The sequence below is a fragment of the Nipponia nippon genome, unplaced genomic scaffold (genome assembly GCF_047370975.1).
Source record: "Nipponia nippon isolate SJK-2023a ecotype South Korea unplaced genomic scaffold, ASM4737097v1 scaffold_2, whole genome shotgun sequence".
In the NCBI taxonomy this organism is placed as follows: Eukaryota; Metazoa; Chordata; class Aves; order Pelecaniformes; family Threskiornithidae; genus Nipponia; species Nipponia nippon.
In genome coordinates, this window is record NW_028262336.1 from 32,770,382 (window position 1) to 32,795,729 (window position 25,348).

The following is a 25,348-nucleotide window of genomic DNA, read 5'->3' on the forward strand; positions in this document are numbered from 1 at the left end:
AATTTGAGGGGGGCAGAATTTTGTTAGAAAACCATTCACCCCCATGTGTTGATCTCCTCTTTCCCCCAAGCAAAAGGGAATGAAGTTAACCTGGCATCGATTGGACCATGGGATGTCCCTGCAGGTGATGCTGAGCTACAGGTGTATTGGACTAGCTTGCAGAGATATGTAACTCTTGGAAGCAGTATCCCTGGGAATATGGACACAGAAGAATGATATCCAAGGGCTATCATATTAGCCTTTCTAGTGCTGCAGTGGCTAGGATCAGTTCTGGGAATCTCATCAGATACTAGAGTGGTACCAATGGCAGAGTACAGGCTTTACAGAGGGCAAACATTCACACCTCTTCCTTGCTGTGTTCAGGGTACACGACTTTCCCCAATTCAAATCAGCACTATCTGTGTTTTCTGCATCTAGGAAATCAGAGCAGAAAGGCACTGAAGCAAACCCAGAATAAGTCATCAAAGGGAAAGAGTGTTGTGGCTAAACAGATTGGAAACTTTGGTGGTCAGGGATTTCAGCTGCATCCGTGGCTGCTACAGCTCAGTGTTTTACAACCAGTGTATGAATTTATTTCAGATGAGTTTCAGCCTCCCTCTTGCCAACAGCAAAGGGGTAATCAATAATGTTGACTTTTTATTCTTCTTACTCTTTTCTTAGTGTTATACAACCATTTGTAACCTTATTTATTTAGGCAATAAGGCCTTTAAGGGACTTTGATCAGCCTGGCTAAAGTTTCTTCAAAGATTAACTGACGTTCTTTAAAAGTACATGAGTTTCCTCTTAAGCAGGTATTTACTTAACACCTAACTGGGTGTCGAGTGTTCTGTAGTTATAAAGTTTGCTGGGCTCAGTTGTAGATTCCCTTAAGACATACTGCTGACATCACTGAGTCTCCTCTCAGACTATTTTTTTTCCTCTCTCTCTCTTTCCCCCTCCCTCCCTCTCCTCCCTCTCTCTCTCCAGTTTCTTTATTCAGGTAATTCCAACTCAGACTTATTCCAACTTGTTTTTGACTGACAGTGAGGGAAGGGAGACTCTCTGAGGGTTGTGGGGTTTTTTTGTTTTGTTTTTTTTTAACCGTGCACACATGCTTTATTGAAAAGACATCCAACCTTTTATAAAAAAAGATTGTTTGACTTGTCATGACGATAACATCTAGTAAGGAATCTGAACATTGGTCTTTTACAGGTAAGAGGTATTTGTCAAAAATGCATACATGCTTAACAGTGCTTTGAAAACTGCGCGGAACTGAAAGCTAATGAGTAGGTTCTTTTCCTATTTTTCTCTTATTTTAGTAATTTAAGGATTTAGAAACTGTCTGTAAAAGAAAAATGTTTATAAGATTATGCTTTCTTGTGAACTTTGAGATACAGGTAGTTTAGCGATGATAAAGCAAAAGTTGTCATATTTGGTCTTTCCACTGATGCAAGCTACTGACTGTGAAGTTTGTAATGTATGTGGCTGATATTTTTATATGTTGGGGAGGGGGGCAGATACTGGACCTAGCTTTGTAAATATTTGCCTGCCAGAGACTTTTTCTTATGGAAATACATAGTGCTTTTTAAGCTCTTAGAAGCATATCTTTCAGTCAGCTCTTGCTCTTTTTTCAATGCAGAAATCAGTTTTAGTTGACATAGTGGGAAAACTTGCCTGGAACTTTATACAGTCCCTGTTACCTATCTGTATAAGAAAAGATTATGTAAGTTTTCTGTGGTAGGTATAAAGAATGTAAACATGTCTGAGCTGAAGAACATTATGCATTTTCTTCCAACTTTTGCATGTGTCTCCATATTACTTGTTTACAACAGGTTTGGCTTATCCTCGGTAATCAGAGCCCAAGCCTGTGGTGCAAATTCCCTTCTACTTCAGTGTAGCTCATTTTTGCCTCCCTTTTCATTTTCACATAGTGATCATGGTGTAAAGAGATTTACAGATAAGTTCCTTTTTTCTCCATGACGTGGTGGTTGCAAAAAGAGACAAAGCTGGCTTTCCTTTGTGAACCAGAAGTATCTGCTTTACTTTTTAACTAACCTTGTTTCCTTACTTGCTTTTGGCTGTATTGTATTTAGAGGCATTTTAGGGTCTTTCTGATCATAGTGCCTGTGTACCTATCTGCCAAGCCCATTATCTGTGCTCCCCTGTGATAGTATTACCTGTGATTTCTTCTTTTAAAATTGAAGGGAAAAGGGGGCCATTTGCTATTATAGAAATGTCATCTTTATTTCCTTGGTTGTAAAATGTCACTGTGCTCTCTGCACTCACTAATAATCAGCTTATAGGAGGGGGAAACAAGCCTGGAATGTAACGTAGTGCTGGTTGTACAGTACAAACTGGCATCGCTTCTGTAAAGCAGAGTGTAGACGAGACCAAAAACTTCCCCAAGAATTTCATCCCAGTAAATGAGGCATGGCCTAGAGACAAAAACAGCAGCAGATGACTTGGGCTTTAGTCTTCCAACATACATACAATACTTCTGTCCTGTTACTTTTTATAGAATTTCAAATGAAAACAAATAGTTCTTTTTTATCCTGGCTCCTCATGCAATGAAACAAACAAGCCATCAGCCCACAGCCCTGATTGGAGCTGAAATTTTTGTTTGTCCAGATTTCATTAAAGCAGTCTGGAATATTATTGCCTCCTCCTCTCCTGTTTCTCTCTCCTAAGACACGCAGTTCACATGGACAGGCTGTATTCTTTGGGAACAGGTAGAGACCAAAGCTGTGAAGTACCAGGCAGTACTCTTGCAAGGGGCCAAGAAAAACACAAACTTAACTGTTTTGCATGCTGAACCTCAGAACATTTTGAAATAAATTTTGATTCACTTTGCTTCCAGGAAAAACAAAGCAGATTATGAGATGACTTTTTTTTTTTTTTTTAATGGAGAGAAAAGTCTTTACCTTGTTGGCTATACTGTGCATATGAAAATTAGAAAAAAACATTGGCTGGAGTATCAAACAGTTAAACTTTTCAATCCAAACGAATTCACTAAATATTAAATATTTGAAAGCTACCTTCCTGCTGAGCTGTCCCTCACCCGCTGGAATGAGACAACATTCATGATTTACTTGAATGAGTTACTACAGGCTTGAAGACCGTTTTAGTACTCAGTGTGTTTGTATCATTAATATGGTAAATAGCTTGGCGTTAAGCATGTGCATGCTCTTGGAGTAAACAGGGCACAGCTGAAAAAAGCAGCTCCCTCGTATTGGCTGTGCATTAATTGAAAAGCCTGCTCATTCTATACCAGTCTAGCCTCAATGGTGTGAAATGCACATGGAAAGCAGCCAAAAACAGTAGATACATTACTAATTGGGCTGAAGGAAGGAAGAAAAATGGCAAGTAAGAACCATAGCATCTTTTCCTCCTCCTAAGCGTATGAAATTGTCTTTGTATGACTAGCATACTCTGAGGTTCACAGAAAGTTAGAGGTCATGGTCAGGCAGAAAGGGAGCAAGCAACAACGCAAATGCTCTAAGTATTACCATCCTTTACTGGACAAAATAAATGCTTAGACATAGAGAGGGTAGGCATATGTTTTGGGATAACACATCTGCAGTCATTTTTACCTGCTGGGGAGAAAGGTGTTTGGCAAATTTCACCTTCCAGCAGAGCCCTTTGCAAACCGTGGGCTGCCTTTGGTGAAAGGTTGAAACTGAACTGCTCGGACATAGGTTGGACCCAGCATGGATTTCAGGGAAGTACCGTGGTGTTATGCAGCTTTCCTATGTCTGCAGGACACCCTTGGGGATACTGGGAAGCCTTGCAAGCTTTTAGTCACCAAGGCTTGAGAATCCCTTTGGCCTCCTTGCTGAGGAGGTCTGTCTCGCTTTGCAGGTGTTGGTGGTGAGCATTTGATCTTTGATCATTTTGACCCAGACATTTCATTACTTGCAAAGCCCCTTCCCTCCCTGCACTGTGTCAGCTGGGGTATGAGAGCCAGCTGCCTTTCTGTTGCCTCCCAGGAGGGCTGCTTGATTAAGAAATGTCTGTCTTCCACTTGGTTCAAAGTAGCCCCTGCAATTTGACCTTCAGGGCATGCTGCATTTTAGCTGGCTTTTAAGGTAGAGGGGAAGTCTAAAGCTTGGGAACTGAAGCTTGGTACCATTTAAAATCACACTTGACTTCTTTCTGGTTTGTTTTTCTCATGGAGATTGTCAGCTAGATTTGTCCATGCTTAGAGAGCCTAGGTAAGCCACCTTCCCTTTGTAAATCAAAAGTGATAAAGTAAAATGAGTTTTGACTGGAACAATAGTATGGCCTGATTAGATTAATTTAATCTCCATTGCTTTAACTGAGGTGATTTTAGATTGTAGCTTGCAGGCTATCCCTCTAGTTTTACATTTTGAACTTTTCCTTATCTACAATTAGCACTTTTGAATTGAGGCTATATGATAAAAATGTTTATATCTGTTGCATAAATTACTGTAATCGGTAATGAAGCAATATATGAAACAGTACACCTACTTAGATGACTTAAAAGTTATATTCTTAGCATGAACTGATGAAAAGGGAAAAACACATTATGATCAAAATTTCCCTTTTTACTCGCTAGAATTATACAACCTGACAAAAACATATAATAAATAGATGTTTGCAACATTTTGACCAATAAAAAAAATTGTCCTGCTTAAATGATTTTTATTCAGTTAACATTTTCTAAGGAAAGTGTCAACCAAAAAAATGTTTCTGAATTTTTCTGATCTTGTCTGCAAAGATCCCCCTAAGTGCCCCCTTGTTTTCTGCTCAGCGATGATCCCACTCAAAGCTTCCTACCCTTACTCCTGGTAACTTCCATGCCAGCTGTCCTCTTCTGAACCCCCTCCAGCCTCTCACCCAAGCAAAGAGGCTTCAGTTTCCTGCTGCCTTATCCAGAAATAATGTTTCCTGAATGTTTCCTTCCTCAAACACTTCAACACCAAACCTATCAACAGTCCCCTCTCTCCACAATAAACAGACAAACCACAAGTCTGTGTACTGCAGCAATGGAAAAAAGGACAGAGGGAAGACAAGCAAATATGTGCTTTCTGTGACTTTCACAGCATTTCAGCAAGGCTGGGCTTTATTCACACACCAAAGGTATATCAGGATATGGGAGGAGGTGTCTGAGTGATACAGAGCACTTGCAATTCTGATTTGTTTTCTTAGGCAAATGACAAAACATTCTCACAACAATGCAAAAGCTTAGGATGAAAAAAAGAAAAAAAAAGAAAAACTTTTAAGGCAACATTTTGTTTTATTACCATATTGAGTTTCACTAAGTGGCACACTTGGTGGCTTCTATGATACATGGTATTTGGTCGCTTGACTGTTCCCTTACTGGTTTTAGATCACAACTCCTCTTTCCCTAAGATTAGGCAGATAGTCAATTGTTACAAGGGATTCCGTTTATGAGTTATAAATTAACATAGTGAACGTCAGCTCATGGGTGCTGGCCTTCAATATGTCCGTTACCTGTTGCGAAATGTGCTACGTAAAAGGTGCTGAAAGCTCTTGTCAAGGCACAAAAAAAGAGTCAAACACTGAAATGGCCTGCAGCGTAAAATGCTTCCACAAGACTAGAGGTGAATGAACACAATTCAGGCAGGTGTGGGAAAGCTAACAGTGCCGTTTTTATCTACGTATAATGGACAAATAAAAGGCTTCAGGTCTGGTTCTTGTTCACACTGTGGCACTTTTACACTGCTATGGGAAATGTAGAGGCCAGAAGGGGTTCTTCAGCTGGTGGCATCATACCATGAGCTCCAAGTTGAGGTCTGCCTGGTTTCATTTGTGAGAACAGATTTCAACAAGCAAAATTCAGAAAATCATGCTGTACATCAACTAGCTTTGCAGAGGTCTAAAGGTGTGTCATACTGCCAGGAATTATAATAAGGTATCTTCTTTTTCCTCATACCCTTGTTCTTCTTGAGCTAATTATGCCAAGACACTTAAGGCTACAAGCCTCACGCCCTGTCCTCAGTACAGGTAACAACTTTATTGGTGCTTCGGCCCAAGCCTTGAGGAGCGTGTGGTCCTTGAAGTTCATTCCTACTTTGTTCTATTGTTGCAGTTTAAAAAAAAACCCAACAACTCAAAAAAACAAACCAACAAAAAAAGCCCCCAAAACTATATACGGAACCTTAAATATATATTTTTGGAAGAAACATGTCTAAAATTTAGTGTTGATTTCTTTTCCTGTCAGTGTAAAATGACCAAAGCTGTGACTCAATCACGACCCAGAATAATATTTATTGGTAGTAAATCTCCCTCCCCTATGTAAGGTCTCAGGTGACAGGGGCCATAAAATCTTATTTTAAGACAATTTCTTATTGTTTATGTGCTGAAATCCAAGAAAACATTTCAGTGGAGCAATCGCAGTGGTGTGAGGTTCTGCCTTTGCAGATGTATTTCTGGTTTGTAAGCAGTGAAAATGTAAGAGGGTGGCACCATCCCTTTAAATGCTATATTACTTCTTTAGATCTTATAAATAATGATTACATAATCAAGGAAAAGCTTTTGCTTCTGATTGCTTTATATGATCTTAAGAAATTTGGTAACCACCCAAGCTGTCACATAAAGACTGACAGTGTCACAGAAGTCAATAACCTTTGTGTTCTCACTAGAAACTCTGATTTAAGCATGTTGCTAATAATACATACTATATGAGCTCAAACATTAACACTGAAATCTGCAAAGAAGCTGGGAGAAGGACCAGATCCTCATTCCCCAGCCTCAGAAGAAAACAATGGTCGAAGTTTCAGAATTTACCAAGTTCCTAAAACTTCAGGTTCTATTAACAGAAATTAGTTCTGATCTTCAGCTTTGCTCCACTTAAGACAACACATGCCACTGATAGGCTCTGGTTTAGTCATTTTCTCTTTTGCAACTGATTACTAGTTCCATCTCGCTGAATGGGAGGTTAGGCACGCTGAAAAGCAGGAGTAGATTTGAGCCACATAGTGTAAAACAGATCCTTTGAAAGATGCAGTGGTGAAAAAAATGTAGGATGTAGGTTGTTCGCAGGCAGGCCCAGACGTCATTTTTTGGAGGTGCATAGGTAAAACCATCATGGATGAGGAAGCCCTGCACAGCACAAGCATGATGAATTCATACTTTGGTAATAGATGTGGTAGAGGTGTATATGTTGATAACATAGACAAGCAAGCTGACTTGTGGTAGGGAATATCACAGGCAAGAACCTGTAAAACAGAACAGATATATCCTGTATCTTGTTTTAGATTCCTAGACAGCTTGCTTTTACATGAGAACTTTGTTCATCGGCTTCAGTGTGTAATTTACATTCTTTTACAATAACTAAACTATATGTGTGATGGAAACAGTACATCATGTTGTGTAACCTTCCGTTGGATTCCACACTGCACAGCATCTTCTATGGGATTTAACCTGAAAGGCTTCATCAGTACGAGTCAGACTGACATGTATTTATTTAGGATATTTCAACTTAAAATACCCACATGTACTATGTAATTTACTTGTGTAAGCCTCATGATTTCAGGAAGTGTGGGGGTACCTTCACATGCACTGGAACAGTTGATTTCCATATGAGTAATAAACTTGCCACCTCTCAGAAGCACTGGCCTTGCTATAGAGGTGCAAGTATAAGAAAAATCTCAGCTGTCTAAAAGTTAAAGATCTGGTCTGAGCTCATCAGGCACTGCAAGGAGATGGGCACCTCCAGGCATTAGAGGAAGAAGAGGCAGATTCACTGTTTGGAGGTGTCCAGCTCTCTTCATTGACTGGTGCCTTAGCGGACTAGCTCAGACTAGACAGAAACCTTTTAGAGAATTAGAGTGAACAGAGAGGAATTTCAACCTACAGAATCCAACAATTGGCCTTGCAGTACATGTACCTTTAGAAATGGCTCTGCCTGGTGGATGCTTGGCAGCCAAGTCAGAACTACTGTCTCACAGTGAGGTTTCCAGATGTCTGGTATTCCCAGGAAAATTTTAAGAAAAGCATGTCTCCAAATTTCTTTCAGACAAAACTCACTGTTAGATAAAGAAGCATCATTCAAGGTATCCCAGGTGTGTAGAAGGCAGAGCCGTCCTGGAAAAGAAGTGCACCGAAGAAAAGAAATTACTTGTTATCGGTGCTGATGCTGAACATAGCCTATAATCAGAACACATTATTTCTCACTGTGCTGTAGGTCCTCAACATGCTTTGCAGTCAGATGAACAAAGATAAGGAAAACTTTACATCTGTTCTAAATGATTTCAGATCTAACAGCAAGTGAGGCATGATGCAACCTAAAGGAAGAACTTGCTAGGTGAACAAAATGACTAGCAGATGTTTTTTTAGGTTGCAATGTGTCTCAAAACAGGTGTATTTTCAAGACTTGGTTGGAAGCTGGTGAAGAGGGGAATTTCATGTATGTCAAATGGGAAGTTATTGTGGAATGGCATAAGTGAAGTCTAAAACATGAAGGGAGCAAAAAATCACAAGGAATAGGCATTGATGAGGAAGAAGAATGAGATAGCAACAAAGAGCAAAAGAAGGCAGAGCTATGGGGGCCAGGGCAGTAGCTGTGGAAAGGTTAGGCTGTGAGCTTTATGGGTATGAAGCAATGAAAGAGGTGTTTGCATTAATGAAGAGGAAAATTATGGTCAAACTAGTAGAAAGGAAATAAGATTTTTACCCTAGAAGTCTGAGTGATTTGGCCATGGGACAGAGGAGAAGGACTGTGGACAAGAGGCGCATTGGGAAATGGTTAATTAATGAACTGAAATTCTGGACTTGAAGAAAAGATGGATTTTGGAGATGCTGTGGCATCAAGCTGCCCACAGACAAGATGTCTGAACCACACAGCAAGTGGAGCAGAGGAAGTGCTTTCAGACAGGACATGTCCTTTTGGGAAAGACTGGGTTTGACAGCGTGTCACCAGAGCAGTGAATGAAGGGGTTCTCTGCATTGCCATTAAGCTGTTATCTGCCTGCTGGAGTCACAGTCTCTGGGACTTTCCAGCAATGGCACTATCTTAACCCCATTTGAAATAATGCTGCTGCAATTTGATATATTCATAGTGCTGCTTAGCTATTTTTTGCAGTGACTTATCTTTAGCAATTGTCTACAAAATATGAGTTCTGTTTGATAGCACTCAAATAACATATAAACAGCACTAAAATAACATATAAAGGTCTACTAGGTCTAGTTACACATTTCCCATGAAGTGTGTTTTTCAATGAAAATGGAGGCTTTATTAAATTAAATATTACAGGAAAAGTACAGAGGGTTAGAGATCAAAAAGGTTAATTTTTCCACTGAAAGAATGATCTCTTGTGGGAGATGTAGTTGATTTCCTCATACCCCAGTTACTCTTTATGCCTGGACTCCTCAGCCAGACTACATTTCCATTGATATATCAAGCCTTATAACAAGGCGACAGAAAGTAATTGGGGAATGGTGGTATTTTTTGTTCTCGTAAATCAGGCTGCTTGGAAAACATCAAAGTGACTTCTGAAATTCACAGCATCTGGAAAACTTACAAAAAACAAGGTAGAAGTTGCTGAATATTGTAGAATTTTAAAAATAAGTTTACAGTATTCTGAATGTAGTCGGAAACTATTCTCAGCAGAACATGAACAATGTTCTATTCAGTCTAATTACTTCAGTGATCAAAGCTAGACCTTCCCAAGTTCCCAACTGTAAAAGATCACGGAGCTTTTGAGCTTTTGACATGGGATCATAAAGGAACAGTCATAAAGATAAGGTATGAGTAAATAAACAAGCAAAATAACCTCCTTTGAGTATAAGGAAATGTAGTAACTTTGAAAAACAGCATGAGCTTTTTTTCTTCTTTGGACACGATTGCTGCTTTTTTCAGCAGGTTGCAGTGTAGCACCACAAAGCTTTTATGGAGGTTCCCAAGAAACTATAGGACAAAGAAAAATGACTGGTGAATTACATGGTTATGTCCCCAGATCCCAACAATGGGGACAGGCATTGCTTCTTCTGTGTTCTCTTAAGAAGAACAGTAGTTCATTGCACAAGCTTCACTTGTCACCGAACCAGTCAGGAAACTCATGTGGTCTTTACAGTTACAGAAGGCTGGGATTTTTCAGCCAAAAGTCTTATGAGCTGAAAATGCAGATTTAGGTCAGATGAAAGATATAATGAATTCATGTGAGCAAGATAGAGAAGCTTAGATTGAAAAGGCCTGAAAACAATTTTGCAAAGTCAAAAACTTCATTTTGACTTTGTGGAAGCAAGATGTTGTGATGTGTCACTTCAAGCAATGTTTTGTTCCTCACCTGATTTAAGTTAGACTATACAAACGTTAAAGCAAAATGAAAGGTTTAGTTTTGGTTTGAACAAACAGCATCTTCAGTCCAGAATAACTTGGGTTTTTTTTTTTTATTTTGCCAGAAAAGTTGAACTTTTTTTTTCATTTTTTTGTTTGTTTTGATATTTTTGGTTTGGCGAGAAAATCAAAAAACACTGATGTGCACCAGTACGTTCATGCTATTTCCTCCCTTTCAGAAGCCACAGTCTCTGCAGACTGAGGGGTCTGTGTCATGGAAATTGGCAGGGATCAAGTAATTTGGGAAAGCAATGAGGAAAACAAATATTCTTTTCCCTCTGATTCCTTGGGAGTTTATCTGGAAGACATACAATCCTGGGCTGTGTAACCTCTCAGTCAAGAAACTCAGGAAACAGCTTTTTCTTTACAAAAATCTATATTTTTTTTTATTCCAATTTTTGCAATATAAGAGTGACAATAAGGTGCTGTACAATGATAACATTTTGTTGATGGAAAGGATAAATAATTAACTTAGCATATTTTCATTTCCATCCCCTCACAACGAAGGGATACAAAACAGCCCACGTATTTAAAGCCACAGGCTAATTTCAACTTAACTTGGCAGGTGAACAGAGGCTTCAGAAATTACATTTCAACAAGCTTCATGAAACTAGGTGGCTCTGTAAGTCAGAGACACTTTATTAATACCTTCACTGAGAAGAGGAAATCAAGGGGGACCAGCCTTAACCAGACATCAGAGAATCCCCATGAAGGCAAGTGCAATGGAAAAGGCTTTGCGTGGAGCTTGCATGTTGTTAGAGCCCTGGGGTAAACCCTGGAGATGTAACAGCAGGAGGGAACAGGGCTTTGCTGGCTCTTTCGCCATGGCCTGGTGGCTCCTGCCACCCCGTGAGCTACAGTGGCAGCCCTTGTAGGAGGGAAGGTGTGGGCAGGGGTGGAAAGGTGGTAGTCCTGCAGCCTTCCCTCTGCCAGGCTCCTGCAGGTGAGGAGCCCTTTACTCTCAGTCCACCACTTTTCATGAAGATGCTCGTGGCCTGAAATACCCTATTAAAGGGAGCATAGAATGACACAGCTGAAAACTGCCATTTCCATATAAAACTCTCTAACGTTTCTCACCATTAAGCTTTGATTTTTTTTTCATCCTTCTCATCAAATATCAATGCACTCAAGAGTGTCACTAAAGTACTTCTCATAAACAGAATGGAAACACGTATCACATATATTTTACTTTATAATTATTAATTTTTAAATCTCCTTAGCACTCCACAAATACAGCTGAGAGTCCCAAGCAAGCAGTGGGGCTTGGACCCCATGCACCTCCACCCATGGGCAGAAAGTATTCCCATAGACGACGCTGGGACTCTCTCTGGTTTCTGCTCTGAAATAACAGGTATAGCTAAATTTCTCTGGAGACCTTTCCTCCCTCTCCTCTACATGCTCTCCCCCTCCTTCCCCCAAAATGTGCAGAAGTGGAAAAAAGGGCATTTTTCCATTCAATGCATAGAGAATATGAAAGCTTGGCACACAAGTGAGCTATGTACTGGAATTTGGGTGGGTCTAGGAAAAAGCACAGACTTCAGTGGAAAACGTATATGGGCGTGTGTGTATGTGTGAGAAAAAGCCTTTTAAAGCTTAAATTAACCACATCCATGGATTGATCAGGGGAAAAAAAAGTGAAAGCTGCCCTGAAATAAAACTCCTGGGAAGTACTGAAAATAAGCAACCCTACACCGATATGAAAGTGTCATTGATACTTCTAATTTGACCCTGACCGTTTCAAAAAGGCAGGTGAAAGGCCCCAGTTTATACACCAATGCAGCTTTTTAATGGTTTATAGGACCCCTGTAACCATTTCTGTCCCCTCTGGGAGCTGTGGCCACCCTCCGTGAGGCCAGTGAGGAAGCAATGCTTGGCTGGGTGCAGCAGCAGGACCGGGATGCGAATGGGGCCAAGGATGGGTCTGGGGATGGGGGCAGGGTGCGTGAGCCCCAGAGTAACACCAGTGGCCTCCTGGGGATTGTGTTGTGACCATTTGGGCAGTGCTTTGGCAAAGCTCAAGGGGAGATTTGACTGGGTGAGGACTTTGCTCCAAGGTTGTGGTTACTGGTCATTGTAGATGTGTCTGAGACTTGTCATTTGAGAAATTTTTTTGTGTCAAGATCTAGAGACTTTATTAAGGGAAATAATGGCACAAAGGGAAACAGATGTAAAAGAAGATGCATTCACAACTGACTCTAGATACACCAAAATCTCCCACATCAATACTCTATATTTGCAACTGCTTGTTCTTTACAGAATAGGCAACGTATCATTTATGAAAACACACATACCATGAAGTATTATTTTAAATAGCAGAAATGAACCTATGATTTCTATGTAAGTGCATATATATGTTTGCCTGTGAAATATCATGTGTCCTGATTTTATTGGACACTATTGAATTTTCTTTCCAGCATTTAAAAGTTTTAACGTTTTGTTTTTGTTAAGTAGCTACCAAATATTTGTCTCAGATCAAGTAGAACTTGTTCGCTGTTTATCAGACCTAGACAATCAAGGGAAATGGGTGCTTGGTGCAAGTTAAAATCTTTGTAGTGCAGAGAAAATGGAGTAGGAATGAACATTTTTGAAGTTGTGTCCCTCAAAGACAATACCGGCCACACTTGCTCTGTAACTCACAATAAAGTAACTAATCATCAAAAAATAGGTAAGTAATCTATGTATGCCTCTGTTCTGCCAGTATCATCATCTGTGCTTTGCCTAAGAGAGAAAGACATCCAATTTAAAAATCATTAGGTCTGGGTGAGGGAAGTGGACACTTTGTCTCACAGGCTGCATTTTGCTAGCATGAAAGAAGAGTCACTTTTTGAAAACATTTTCTACAGTATGAACTTGTTCATACAGGTAGGGCAATTCTTCATAACCAAATAACTTCCTGAGAAAATCAGCTTGTAACAAGTTTTAAGATGAAACCATGACAAACCCATCCTTCTTTCTTGGAAATGTGCTTTGTAGTATTGCAGAAATCACAAGGCCAAATTCACTGGTATCTCCTGGCCATGCAAAGAAGCCATAAATCTGGTTTAATTGGCAGGTTACTCTGCATTTATTATTACTCTGTCTAGATGAAGCAGCACAAAGCAGCTACACCATACAGGTAAGAGAGACCCAGAAACTGTCACAGAGGAAAAGCTTTACTACTATAACAGGGTCCATCTTCCTGCTGGGTCAAAGTGTGCTGTTTCCCCAGTTAGATTTGATTCTGTCCACGTTAGACACTAGATGAACAAAAGGTTACCAATATACAGACCTTTAAATAAAATACTTCTCTCTTGCCAGTTTCCTTGCCTTTTGTAGCCCTACCATGATTTTCAATACTGTTGAGGTTTTTACATATTTATAAGACACAGAAATTTTTTTGGTGAAAAATGCTTTTCATAGACTGGTATTTCAGTTTTGAGATTTAGTGACTGTACAGAGATAGAAAATTACAAACATGTTTATTTCGGCAGTGTTTGCAAAAGTGTACATACAGTGGCATGTTTGTGGGGTACTAAGGTCATTCCTCCATCAGTGTAATGTCTCGTGGTATGGGCTAAAGGAGTGCTGTGATTTATGGGAAATGTAGCTTTCATACGGAGAGAGCACATTGAAAAATCTGCCACAACAGAAGCCTGACACCCTGCAGGGAGCCTCACCTCACTGCCACACCTACACTGAGCTATGAGAGCCCCAGTGTGCAATGACTAATTGGAAAAACAAAACCCAACTTGACTGGGATACAGTGCATGCATCATGCAATGAATTGGCATTACAAATGTAATTAAAAAGAGAGCTGCTCAGCCACTGGATGTATTCATACTGTATGGTTGACATACAGGTAGGAGCCGATGCCCCTGCTCATCAGAGTGAGACAAAGCTGGTGCTGGGACCTGATGTCCAATGTTGGGTTTGAGGCTCAGGGTACCCATAGTCCAAGAAAGGAAAGAGAGGCACAAACCACTCTAAATGATTCAAAGTATACCACTGCTGCCTGATAATCAATCTTTCACGTACCAGCCATGGTAGCTGAGAAACAGGGAGAAGTGGCCCTGGGAAAGGCAGACTGCAGATGCTTTAGCCAGCTTTAGTGAATTATCAGCAAAGTGCTAAATTTTCTCCCTGCCTCTCGCATAACCATGACTAGGCACATTACTACTCATTTTCAGCCACCCACTGACAATTTAAATTAAAAATCTACACTAAGTGTTTGGTTTTGGTTTTGTTTGTTTGTTTGTTTTTAAATGAAACCAGATTTTTATTAGACCAAGAAATGAATTTGGAGGAAAAAAAGCAAACACACAAGAAACAAGACAAGCTTTCTGTCCCACTAGCCCTTCTTCAGGTTTGAAACAAAAGCAGCAAATTTCAAACCAACTGCAGATTGGCAAGTCGGTTGCTCTGAGTTTAACTTTATTGTTATTACTATTATTCGGTGGCTGAGAAGAGATCTGCCAGCTTGTGAAGTGATGGGTGAGTACTGAGGAGGTTAAAAACAAGGTGCTGTCCTTTACCTGCTGTGAAAGAAGGGAAAACAAGGACACAACCAACCTACTGTGAGCAGGGAACGACAGTCCCAGCAAACTCCCAGCCCAGTCCGGTATGTTTGCGCTCCACACTGACCTGGAAGGGGACTCCCTTCCCTACGAACTTTGTTGGACTTAACAACCTGAGCAGTAGATGGCTTCAAACTCATTATTTTCTATATCATTATAAAAGCCGCCATCGTGTGACTAAAATACTAGAACGAAACACAGTCATCCCTCGGTTGTGTACAGAAACATAAAACTGTCTTGGCACATGAGCTGGTGCAGTCAGATTATAGCCAGGTGATTTATACCAGGCAGTATATAAATAAGCATAAAGAGAGGTAAAATATGCCTCTGGGCAAACAACTCAACCATCTTGAGCCCCAGCCTTGAAATCTGAGAAAAGAGCAGCGCAGCCTCTCTGGGTGCCTTTTCTTGGCCGGTGCTGCCCTGGGAGCTGTGCTCCAGCTAGGTGGCCTGTCCTTGTGCCGGGACAGGGAAGGCAGCAGGAGCTGCATGAAAGCATGCGTTCACAGCAGCCAGAGCAGCTGGCTGGCGAAGGGCCCATTCTGCAAAAAGGAATTAAGTACTTAAGTAGGACTTAGGTAGGCTTTAGTTGACTAAGTGAAAAACTATTTTGCAGAAAATCCCTGCCCAGCTTCTGGTTTGTGCTGGAAGTGCTCACCGTGTACAGGTGTCTCTATTTCCAGCCCTCATTTTGCTGGGCGCCCAACAGCTCTGCGTTTGGGCATGCCGCAGAGCACCCTGTAAGACACTAAATGGATTAGTTTGTCTCATGTCTAAGTGAGAAGAACCAGAAATGAGGCATTCCTTGGCTTGTCTTCAACCTTCTCCCATCGTACCCCCTTCTCTGCTCTTCCACCTCCTTTCTGCATAGCAAGGCTCCCCAAACTGCATGGCTGCTGCCACTTGTGTTCCCAAATCTGACTATCAAAGGAGGTGGAGGTGAGACTCCTCCATGTGTCTGAGGCAATTTGTTCCCACGTTTCTACCCCAGTGGGGGAGTTCACTGACAAGGAACTAGGGAGGTGGGGAGGGATGACTGCACTTCCTAATGAAGCTGCATCACTGTACGGATGAGGATTTATAAGGCCAGAAAGCAAGAAGGCATCGACATTACTCTATGGCTAAGCTGTTAGGGTGCTCAGGTGGCCATGGAGAGTGTGAGCTTCAGTCTCTGCACCAAGAATTGCTTATGTGTTTACACTCTAACTTCCTGAAGGAAAAGACACTAAAACTGTCTTAACGTGGATGCAGAAACGTCCCAAAACATATTTTCTTGGCTTCGATTTTCAAAATGGCTATTTTGTTTTGACTGACACATTAAGTAAACAAATGAATAAAAAAATGTGATTGCTTGTGGCCAGTCTTAAGGAAAACCTCAGCCCAAAAGTCTGAAGCCTTGCAAAATTTGAAACCATTGAAAACAGAGTCATATAATGGAGAAGTCAGGAATAGGTGCTGTGAACCTATGGTAAGATATTTGCAGAACACAAACCAGCATGCAGTCTTGTGAGAAACAACTCAGCTGCCACAGCTACATGCTTCTCTGGTGGTGGTGTAAGCACAAGTTTGGATCTTTTGATTCATAGAGAGTGGAAAAGAGGAGAGGAATGCGGTATTAAGCAAAATGGGGGGAAACAGGATAATGAGAGATACCCTCGTGGAAAAGAGAAATACCTCAGGGAGAAAGAAGGACAGGATGTGGCTACTGAAAGCCCCCAAAGGCATCCTAGAGGGGAAGAGTGAAGAAATAGCATCAGTGACTGCAAAACAGGACAACAGTAGGCATAAGGCTCTTCGAGGGTCTAGTCTGGGCCTTAGTATTGACTGCTAACGTTGACTGGGATAGGACATCACTCCCGTCCTCTCTTAGCTCAGTTCCTCCTCTGTGGTGTTGCTGATGTGCTTGCCTGTGCCAGAGGCCTACTGTGAGGGGTCACTAACTTTCCTACAGCAGGTTGAAGATGGAAATGAAAGTGGAAGTACAGGGTGTGAGCTTGATAGGCATAATGCAACAATAATGTTCCTTTTAGCTTTGCAGAGTAGTTCTGGCACCCAGCTCCCCAGAAACAGAAAGGACAGGCTCTGGAGAGTCTGTTTAGACTTGCCTGTGTAGAAAGAGCCAGGTAAGGTTTGCACAGCAAGAACGAGGAAAGGGTTAGTGGGTGGGAAAAGCATCACGGCAGAGGCAGGTTTTAAATGTTTAACTGTGCTAATGAAGTGTTTGAAACTGAAAAGAGGTTGAAGCAACAATATGCCAGCAAGGGCAACATTCAAAAGTATTGAATGTTCGACTACAGAAGAAAAGCCATTTGTAAAAATAAAAAAGCAGAACAGGTTTCTGGGGAACCTTTCTTTTTTTTCCAGTAGCATTGTATAAACCATATTACTGAACACAAAAAGGAAGAGTTTCAGAAACTGATCAGTTTACTTCTTTCTGAAAGAAGACTTTGGTGTACGTGAGGGTTCTCAGATGAAGGCTCTGCATGGCGAAGTCCCCTGTTCATCCGCAGAGCCCAGGGCAGAACCTGGAGGGCAGGTTTTTGGAAGGACAGACAGCTCACTTGCAGTGTGTTAGCTGTTCAGATGCTAGCGGTATGTGCTTTTTCTCCACTTGGAGGCCTGATCCAGAGACCTGTGAAATCACTGGGAGCTTCTCCATTAACCTCAATAAACTTTGAGTCATCTTTTGCCTTCTCTCTGCCTGCTTGGTTGTTTTCCTATTTGCTTGCATCAGTGTAGTTTCCAAGGCTCAGCTACGTAAATCAATAGTTACTGCAAAGTCTTACATCCTGCCCTTGGAAAGAACAAGATTCCTGTACAAATCTCCCTCAGAAACAATGCACCATGAGACTTCTCCAGCTTTAATTCATCTTCCATGGCCTGATGTCAGGCAGGCAGCCTAGGAGAGACAAAGATGGATTTGTGTTTTCACTTTCTTCATACTGGTCTGCAAATGGTTGTCCTGGCCCTGCCAGGAGCATTGAAAAACATGCTGCTAGCTCCCCCACCGCACTGCTTCCCCCACCTCCAGCACAGTCAGCTCTGCAGCCCCTGGGCACTACCCTGCCCGCAGGCTTGGCCATGCCTCTGCTTTCACCTGCTCCTGGGTGCCCAAGCCCCGGGAGAGTCACCATTGACAGGGCTGCCCTGCACTGATGGGTTGCTGTGAGGAAGGACGGGGAGATAAAGGCACAGCTTTGGGAACTGACTTTGATTTGAAGGGATATTTACAGTTCTCTTGGCTCAGTCCTTTTGTGAAAGAAAATAAAAAGGTGTTAATTTAGTTTTTAAAGGCAGCATCTTTCACAGTGTGACTGACTGCCAGCCTGCCTATCACCACCCTCAACACTGATCAGTCCTAGCGCTGAAGGACTCTTTTATGAAGTCCAGGGTAGCAGTGTTCAGCTGCATGACTGCATGCTGCAGCTGGTGGCAGAGGTGAAGCATCCTTTTGCAACCACTGCTTCCCTCTGTCTACCTCTGCTCTCTCCTTCTGTACTCCGTAGCTCAGCTACAGAGGAGGATTTTGCTGGTTGACAGTTGTGCAGCATAACCTGGTGCATAGCCCAAAGGGAGGAGGTTGTTCATGCTAGGCAGAGCACTGAGAATTCAGGAGGGACTTTTATAACCTACTGAACCACATCAGACCTAGGAAAGATCTAAAGATTATGTAGTTCTTTTCAATGTTTTCTTTCCTCACCCCTGCTTTTTTTTAATGAAGGCCTGCTAATGGTTTATGGTGGTTGAAAAAACAGTTCAAGTTTTGCCCCTGTATCAGAGTGGCAGTGAAGCGTGTGCGAGGGTTTGCTCAAGTGGCAAAGCATATCTGATTTGAAAAAAAGCAAACAGCTGAGGCCATTCGAACAAGTCATGCTCCTGTACACTTTTAATCAGTTGTGTCTGACAAAAGAGATGTTGCACAAGCAAATCTGGCTTCATGCAACAGGAACATTTTTGTGTGTATGCAAGCTGGCTTCGACTTCTTGATAATGTGGTCTCTGGAAGCAGTGTTACTGTGTTTGTTATATCCCTGGCTGATGGAAGTACCTTAATATCAAGGTATTCATGGTTGGTGGTTTGGTATGTAGCTCTACGTTTTATTGACTTTGTCTGCACTAACCTTCCTTACCAGCATGTGCTCTGATGGGGAGTCTCCTTTGGCTATTCCAAAGGGCTGGTGAAGAAAGGAGATAATTCATAGGGCATTAGAGTGCTAGACAAGTCTGAGAGGATTTCATTTTTTTCCCTCTTGAAGTATCTGTTTCCTTAACTGTACTTCATTTTTATTTGCAGCTACAGTTTGAGTAGGGTTCTTTTACAGTAATAAAAAATACTTTATCAGTGTAAAATCAGTTAGCTAATGGACAGTAGATGCTCTTTTAATTTAAAAATGTATACTACTATTATTATTCAGGCTTGTTTGCTGATATTAACTTACTGTGGTAGCCGTGCTTTCTGATTTAGAGGGAAAGAAATAGAAACCAAACACATCAAAATCTTTCAGCTGAGGTGCTGGGGATGGTTGTCAGGGTGTAGAGTATCTGTGGTGCCTATATAAGGTATAAGATGGGAAATAGTAATGCAGGTGTTATAACATGGGTTTTATACATATGGACATCCATGAATCATTTATTGTGGGATATTGTACTGATCACTTCACTCAGGAAGCAGTGGGGAAGTGGAGGGTAGCGGAAAACCCTCCTCTGAAGCCTGGTTTTGTTCCACTGTTTGTTTCATCAGAGTTTCTTCCCCTAGATGACTGCTGCTGGCTGCTGTCAGTGATAAGGGAGGGGAGCAGAGGCAGTGCTGCTCTGACGCTGCGTGACAGATCCTCTCTTCCCGTATCAGTGTGGCAGAGAAGAAGGGAAGTATTTCTGCAGGGAAAGGAAACTGAGATGAATTTCCCTGGAGACGAAAACAGCACTAGAGGAATTCAGGATTGTACAGGAAAAAGTGATGTAAGAGAAAAAAAAAATAGGAAGCAAATCAACACAAAAAATACCCTACCACCAAAAAAAGCACCAGAAATTGGCTGGGATCCATTTCAGGAAATCACTGTAAAGCTGAGTAACTTTGTCACATACAGAAATACAAATCAAGGGAGGATACAAAAGATGACAGGAGGGCTCTGATGCAGCCTCTTTCATCTATGGCAGACTCCAAAACTAACAGCTCTGCCATACTGACCTCACATGTGGAGATCAACTTTACACATGGGGACAGTAGAGAGACACACTGAGGAACAGCTTTGGTTGTGAGTTGAAATACAGTCTGGAGTGTGCCAGACATTGCCTAGGGCTGCAGCAAAACTTTACTTCTCAGGTTCAGCCTGAAATGGCAAATTTTGCAGCTGTCCCTCTCTCGGCATAGCACAGGGAAGACATTGTGCCTTGCAACTACCTTCCTACCCCCCATCTTGTGGGGGGAACTCTTCTGCTATGGCATTTTGGTACGTCTGTGATGTTAGGTGTTCTCCACCAGGTCTGGAAATGTGGCAGGCTGCAGTGTCAGGATTTTCTCGGTTCAGGGCTTCCAGACAGGGAACAACGTATTTCAGGGCAGAGCAGAGGCAGGGGCAAGAACTCTTACCAGGCCCTTGTGCAGGTTGAAGCCGTCACCTAGCTGGTGCTGCAGGCGAATGGTGCAGTGTATGTGTACCAAGTCTGGCATATGAAGGAAGTATCAGAGCCACGGTGTATGTGGGGCAGAGCTGCTCTGCACAGCATGCCCAGTGCATTCCAAACATGCCAGATTTACTACACATATTGCTGACCACTTGTGCAGAAACCAGTGTTTCTTGGGCATGGTAGAACCATGGTGAGTGTGGTGTGTCGAGTGTCCATGTGCCCCTTGCCTTGGGCCACCCATGACCCTGACCAGGTAAGCCTGCTCTTCGCTGAGCCCACGAGTCCTGTCCCTGCCCCACCAGCTCAAGCCCACCAGCTGGAGCACCGAGGAGGGAAGGTGGAGCTTTGACCGTCTCCATCCTCGTGGCCTCCAGAGGAGGAGGAGCCGGCAGCCCTGGGGAGCTGCTCCCAGGAGCAGGCGTCCAGGTAGGCTGAGCAGGGGGATGGGATGGGGATGTGTCCCTGGCACTGGATTGGAGAGGCCAGCTGTCTCCTGGCCTAGCAATTTGTGGCAGAGAAATTTGTTCTAACAACATAATGTTTGTGCCTGGAAGTAATGGCTAAGGGGAAGTGTGCTTGAGAGGAAGAAGTGTACTTATTTTGGGACAGATTTTTGCACACTTTTTATAACCATGGCTTATCTAGGGTGAGGCCTGGTGTGAGGAATGGAGCCTCTTCACTAAGCGGTATGCATTTTCCTAAAAGGTTTCCCATTAGAGGTTGCATGTATTTACTGCGCACTGACAGTAGCGCTTGATTTTGAGTTTGCCTAAAGAACAGTTGCATGTACGCTCCTTCCCACCCCTACCCCTCCCACCCCCCCCCATTTCCTCCCGTTGTTCTTTTTCAGATCACTTGAAGGTTTTTTCCTGTTTATTATCCGGACATGCTGCGCACTGTGTGTTGATTTGACTGTCACATAAGGAATCTCCTACTGGGATCATTGATGCATTCCTTTCTTTTATATATATATATATATATATATATATATATATATATATGGCAATGGCTCCTACGCTACGGAAGAGAAATGTTGGTGATTAAACCAAAATTGGAATGAGCTACAGGTGTTAACGGGAGTTAAGTTTAATTACCCTTTCCCAGAAAACCTGCAACAGTGTGATGGGTATAGTCATAAACAAAAATTCTCCTTAATTGACATAACAGGAAAGGTACTTCAGTGAGCAATTATGCTGATGTCCTGCACTGGCACATGTGCGTACCACAAATATATCTTGTACTTCCTGCAAAATTCTTTTAAGTAGCTATAAGGAAGACGTTCTTTTTTTTTTTTTTTTTTTCAGTGGTTCACGAAAACGAATCACTTACTTAAGGCTCTTTTTGAGGAAAACAATGGAACAAAACAATGCTTTTTGTATGACCTGCCAAAGCACAAAGGATGCATGGGATGTTTTCTTTCTTTGTTGTTTTTGTCAGCAGGAAGTTTTGTTGTTGGAAACGACTATAACATGCACTGTCCTTGCTCTACGTAATCACTGTCTGGTCCTGCAAGCTGAGTTTTGTTACTTGTCTCATCAAACTGGCACCGTCACCGTTATGCTTCACTCTGTGGGCTTTGTTCAGTCCTGAGTGTTTGCACACTTACTCTCTATCCGGACTGATGCACAGTAAACAAACTTCAGGAGTCGGGTGGTCCAATGATTGCTGGGCTCGCGCAGGTCGGGGCCCACGGCTAGAATGCTGACTTTGTGAATTGCCTCCTTTTTTCCTTAGACAGCTTAAAATCGGAGTGCAAACAGCTTCGAAGTGTTTTCAGGTGTAAATATTCCTTTCCAAGACTCGACTTTGATGTTTTCGGGTCTGCTTTGTTTCCCTCTAGGTTAGTTGTAGGTTTGTGACAAAGAGCCAGATCCGACTGAGTAAATCACTTGTGGAAGTTAATTGTTCACAGTGAAAGCTGGTCTGGCTCATTTTGCCTCCGTCGCAGGAAGAGACAGAGGTGGTGTGCTGGATCTGCGTTCTAAACCAAGCATTGATGCAACTTTAATTTTGATCAGATGTCTCTCTTCAGGGCATTGAAGAAAACCTGCTCAGTAATCAAAAAGAGCCTCTTCTCTAGAGAAACGTAAGAAAAAAAAAATTAATGCATTTTACAGAAATAAAGTACTAATATAAAATTTCAGCTTGGTCAAATTTCTTTTGCAGGCTATCATAAAAGAAACCTACTTCTCCATATTTGGCAGCCACCAGAATCAAAGAATGATTTTTTTTTTTCTTTCCTGGAAAAAAGAATATGAAATTATTTGTAATGTCAGATACTGTATGATGGCAACTTTATATTCCAACTGTTTTTATTCACTGCTGCTCTGTTTAGGTTATGTTTGTTCCTTCTCTCCATCAACATTTTCTAATGCTTTTCAGAATCAGTTATGTTCTTTGATTTCATTAAGTAACAGCCTTCTTTTATTCTCTCCTTAGGACTGAAGCAGTGAGAATGGAAACCACAAAGATCAATATGTCCCGTGTCCCGCTGGTTAATGGAGGCATCGACACTGCCATGCTCAAGGCACACAAACCTCGTGTGATGTCCAAAAGCGGTCACAGCAATGTACGGATAGACAAAGTCGATGGCATTTACCTACTCTACCTTCAAGATTTGTGGACTACAGTTATAGACATGAAGTGGAGGTACAAACTCACCTTATTTGCTGCTACTTTTGTTATGACCTGGTTCCTCTTTGGAGTTATCTACTATGCCATTGCATTCCTTCATGGTGATTTAGAAATAAACACGTTCACCCCAAAGCACGAGCCATGTGTCAAGAATGTAGACTCTCTAACTGGGGCATTCCTCTTCTCCCTGGAGTCACAGACAACCATTGGCTATGGATTTCGTTTCATTACAGAGGAGTGTCCTCATGCCATTTTCTTACTTGTGGCCCAACTGGTCATCACCACCTTGATTGAAATCTTCATCACAGGTACCTTTCTGGCCAAAATTGCAAGACCTAAAAAAAGGGCAGAGACTATTAAATTCAGCCACTGTGCTGTCATTACTAAACACAATGGAGAACTTTGCCTGGTGATCAGAGTAGCAAATATGAGGAAGAGCCTTCTGATACAGTGTCAGCTGTCTGGGAAGCTTCTTCAGACATATGAAACTAAAGAAGGGGAGCGGATCCTGCTGAATCAAGCCAGTGTCAAGTTCAATGTTGACTCCTCTTCAGAAAGTCCATTTCTCATTTTGCCTTTAACCTTCTACCATATTTTGGATGAAAGCAGCCCTTTGAGAGATCTCACACCTCAAAATCTCAAGGAGAAGGACTTCGAGCTTGTGGTGCTCCTGAACGCCACAGTGGAGTCCACCAGTGCTGTCTGCCAAAGCAGGACTTCTTACATCCCCGAGGAGATCCACTGGGGCTACGAGTTCGTGCCTGTGGTTTCTCTCTCTCCAAATGGAAAGTACGTCGCGGATTTCAGTCAGTTTGAGAAGATTAGAAGAAGCACAGATTCCACTTTTTATAGTATGGACTCTGAAAAACAAAAACTAGAGGAGAAATACAGGCAGGAGGATCAAAGAGAGAGGGAACTGAGAACGATGTTGTTACAGCAGAGCAATGTTTGATTGAATGGACAAACTATTCTGATTAATCCTTTTTGCAAACTGAAAAAACATACTCTCTATGCTGTATGTCTGCTATGAAACCAGCAGTGAAGTCCTTTTCAGCAAATAGTTCTGGTGTATAGTAAACCTATCCCTTTGTTTGGCTGAGTTGTTAATCAAAGTATTTTGTAATTAGGCAGGATTTCTTTGTTCATGATCGTGACTTAGCAAAGTTGGATTTGTATTAAGTCTCTGCCTTATACCACCACTAAAAGCAGACACATCACTTTCCGTTTGGAAAGTGAAACTGGACACACTGTGCTGATTCCTTCAAATATTTATTTGACATGGTTTTACTGTGAGCATGCATTCACAGAGACAGCACACAGTACTGCTAGAAGAAAATATGCTCCTTTAAAATATGAATATTTAAAATGTATATTCTCATACCAGGTATTGCCTTCGCGGGGATTCCTGGCACTGAAAGTAACTTGATTGGCGAGACAAATGGTTGGATGTGGGAAGAGCCTGCAGGGAGCTGATAAACTCCTTCTTAAATCTTGAAGGAGGGTGACAGAGTAGTCGTGCTGGGTGGTGAGGAAGGGAGCTCGTTCTCTGTTTCCACTACTCAGAGCTTGTTTTGTAATTGCTTTGTGATCACTCACTTTTTAAACCTTGTTAACGCCTGATTTATATATAAAAGCAAAAAGGGGAGATTAGGGCAAGATACACAGAATCATAACAGTAGTCAACTAAGGTTAAAGCTGGCTTTGAGGCACCTGTTTTTTATCCAATGTAAATAGTTTGCAATAGCAGCATAACAATACATTTCTACAGATTGCTTGCTTTGCTATGGACCGTATTTAATTTTGGTTAAAAGAAATCTGTATAATGTCTGTAGACAATATTTACTTTTTCTGGCAACCATAAAGGACAAGCGTTCCTTTCATCCATTTCATTTTTGGTCTATTAAAACCATTCCATTAATAAAGGAATTTAATTTGAGCAGCTCCTGATCTCTTTGTGGGATGGGGAGAGGGTGTGGTACCTCAGAGATGTTGAAAGAGCCGAGTGCTTGGCATAGGCAGTTGCATCCAGCATACAACCCGGGAACTCAGCAGATCACTAAAGCGGTCAGATTATGGGTAGCAAACCAGGTAGCAGTGGTGTCCACGTAGCATGCCTGTTATATGTAGGTCAGCTTTTTTAATGGGACTTAGAAATTATTTCTGACTCATATCACTTTGGCAGCTTTCTGAGTTCTAGAGATTTCGCTCCTCTAAAGTTTTGGCAAGGAAAAGCT

The 25,348-nt window shown here is 41.8% G+C and overlaps 1 protein-coding gene across 8 annotated transcripts; it reads left to right on the forward strand.

Moving 5' to 3' along the window:
- The first annotated feature begins 817 nt into the window (after positions 1–817).
- KCNJ15 (potassium inwardly rectifying channel subfamily J member 15) lies at positions 818–25,050 on the forward strand. Of its 8 annotated transcripts, XM_087758650.1 has the most exons (5): positions 818–1,191; positions 10,866–11,013; positions 11,521–11,651; positions 22,321–22,566; positions 22,920–25,050. In XM_087758650.1, the coding sequence occupies exons 4-5, from the start codon at positions 22,499–22,501 to the stop codon at positions 24,064–24,066; spliced, it is 1,215 nt and encodes a 404-aa protein (XP_087614776.1). In that variant the 5' UTR covers positions 818–1,191; positions 10,866–11,013; positions 11,521–11,651; positions 22,321–22,498; the 3' UTR covers positions 24,067–25,050. The 8 variants fall into 8 exon arrangements, with proteins under 8 accessions (XP_087614776.1, XP_087614775.1, XP_087614780.1 ...); XM_087758649.1 differs by lacking the exon at positions 10,866–11,013; XM_087758654.1 differs by lacking the exons at positions 10,866–11,013; positions 22,321–22,566.
- Positions 25,051–25,348: the final 298 nt, after the last annotated feature.

Excerpts from the sequence above, each read along its gene's own strand:
- KCNJ15 (XM_087758650.1), top strand. The coding sequence starts at position 22,499 with ATGTCTCTCTTCAGGGCATTGAAGAAAACCTGCTCAGTAATCAAAAAG. Across the intron at positions 22,567-22,919 it reads AGCCTCTTCTCTAGAGAAAC|GACTGAAGCAGTGAGAATGG; the intron begins GTAAGAAAAAAA and ends TTCTCTCCTTAG.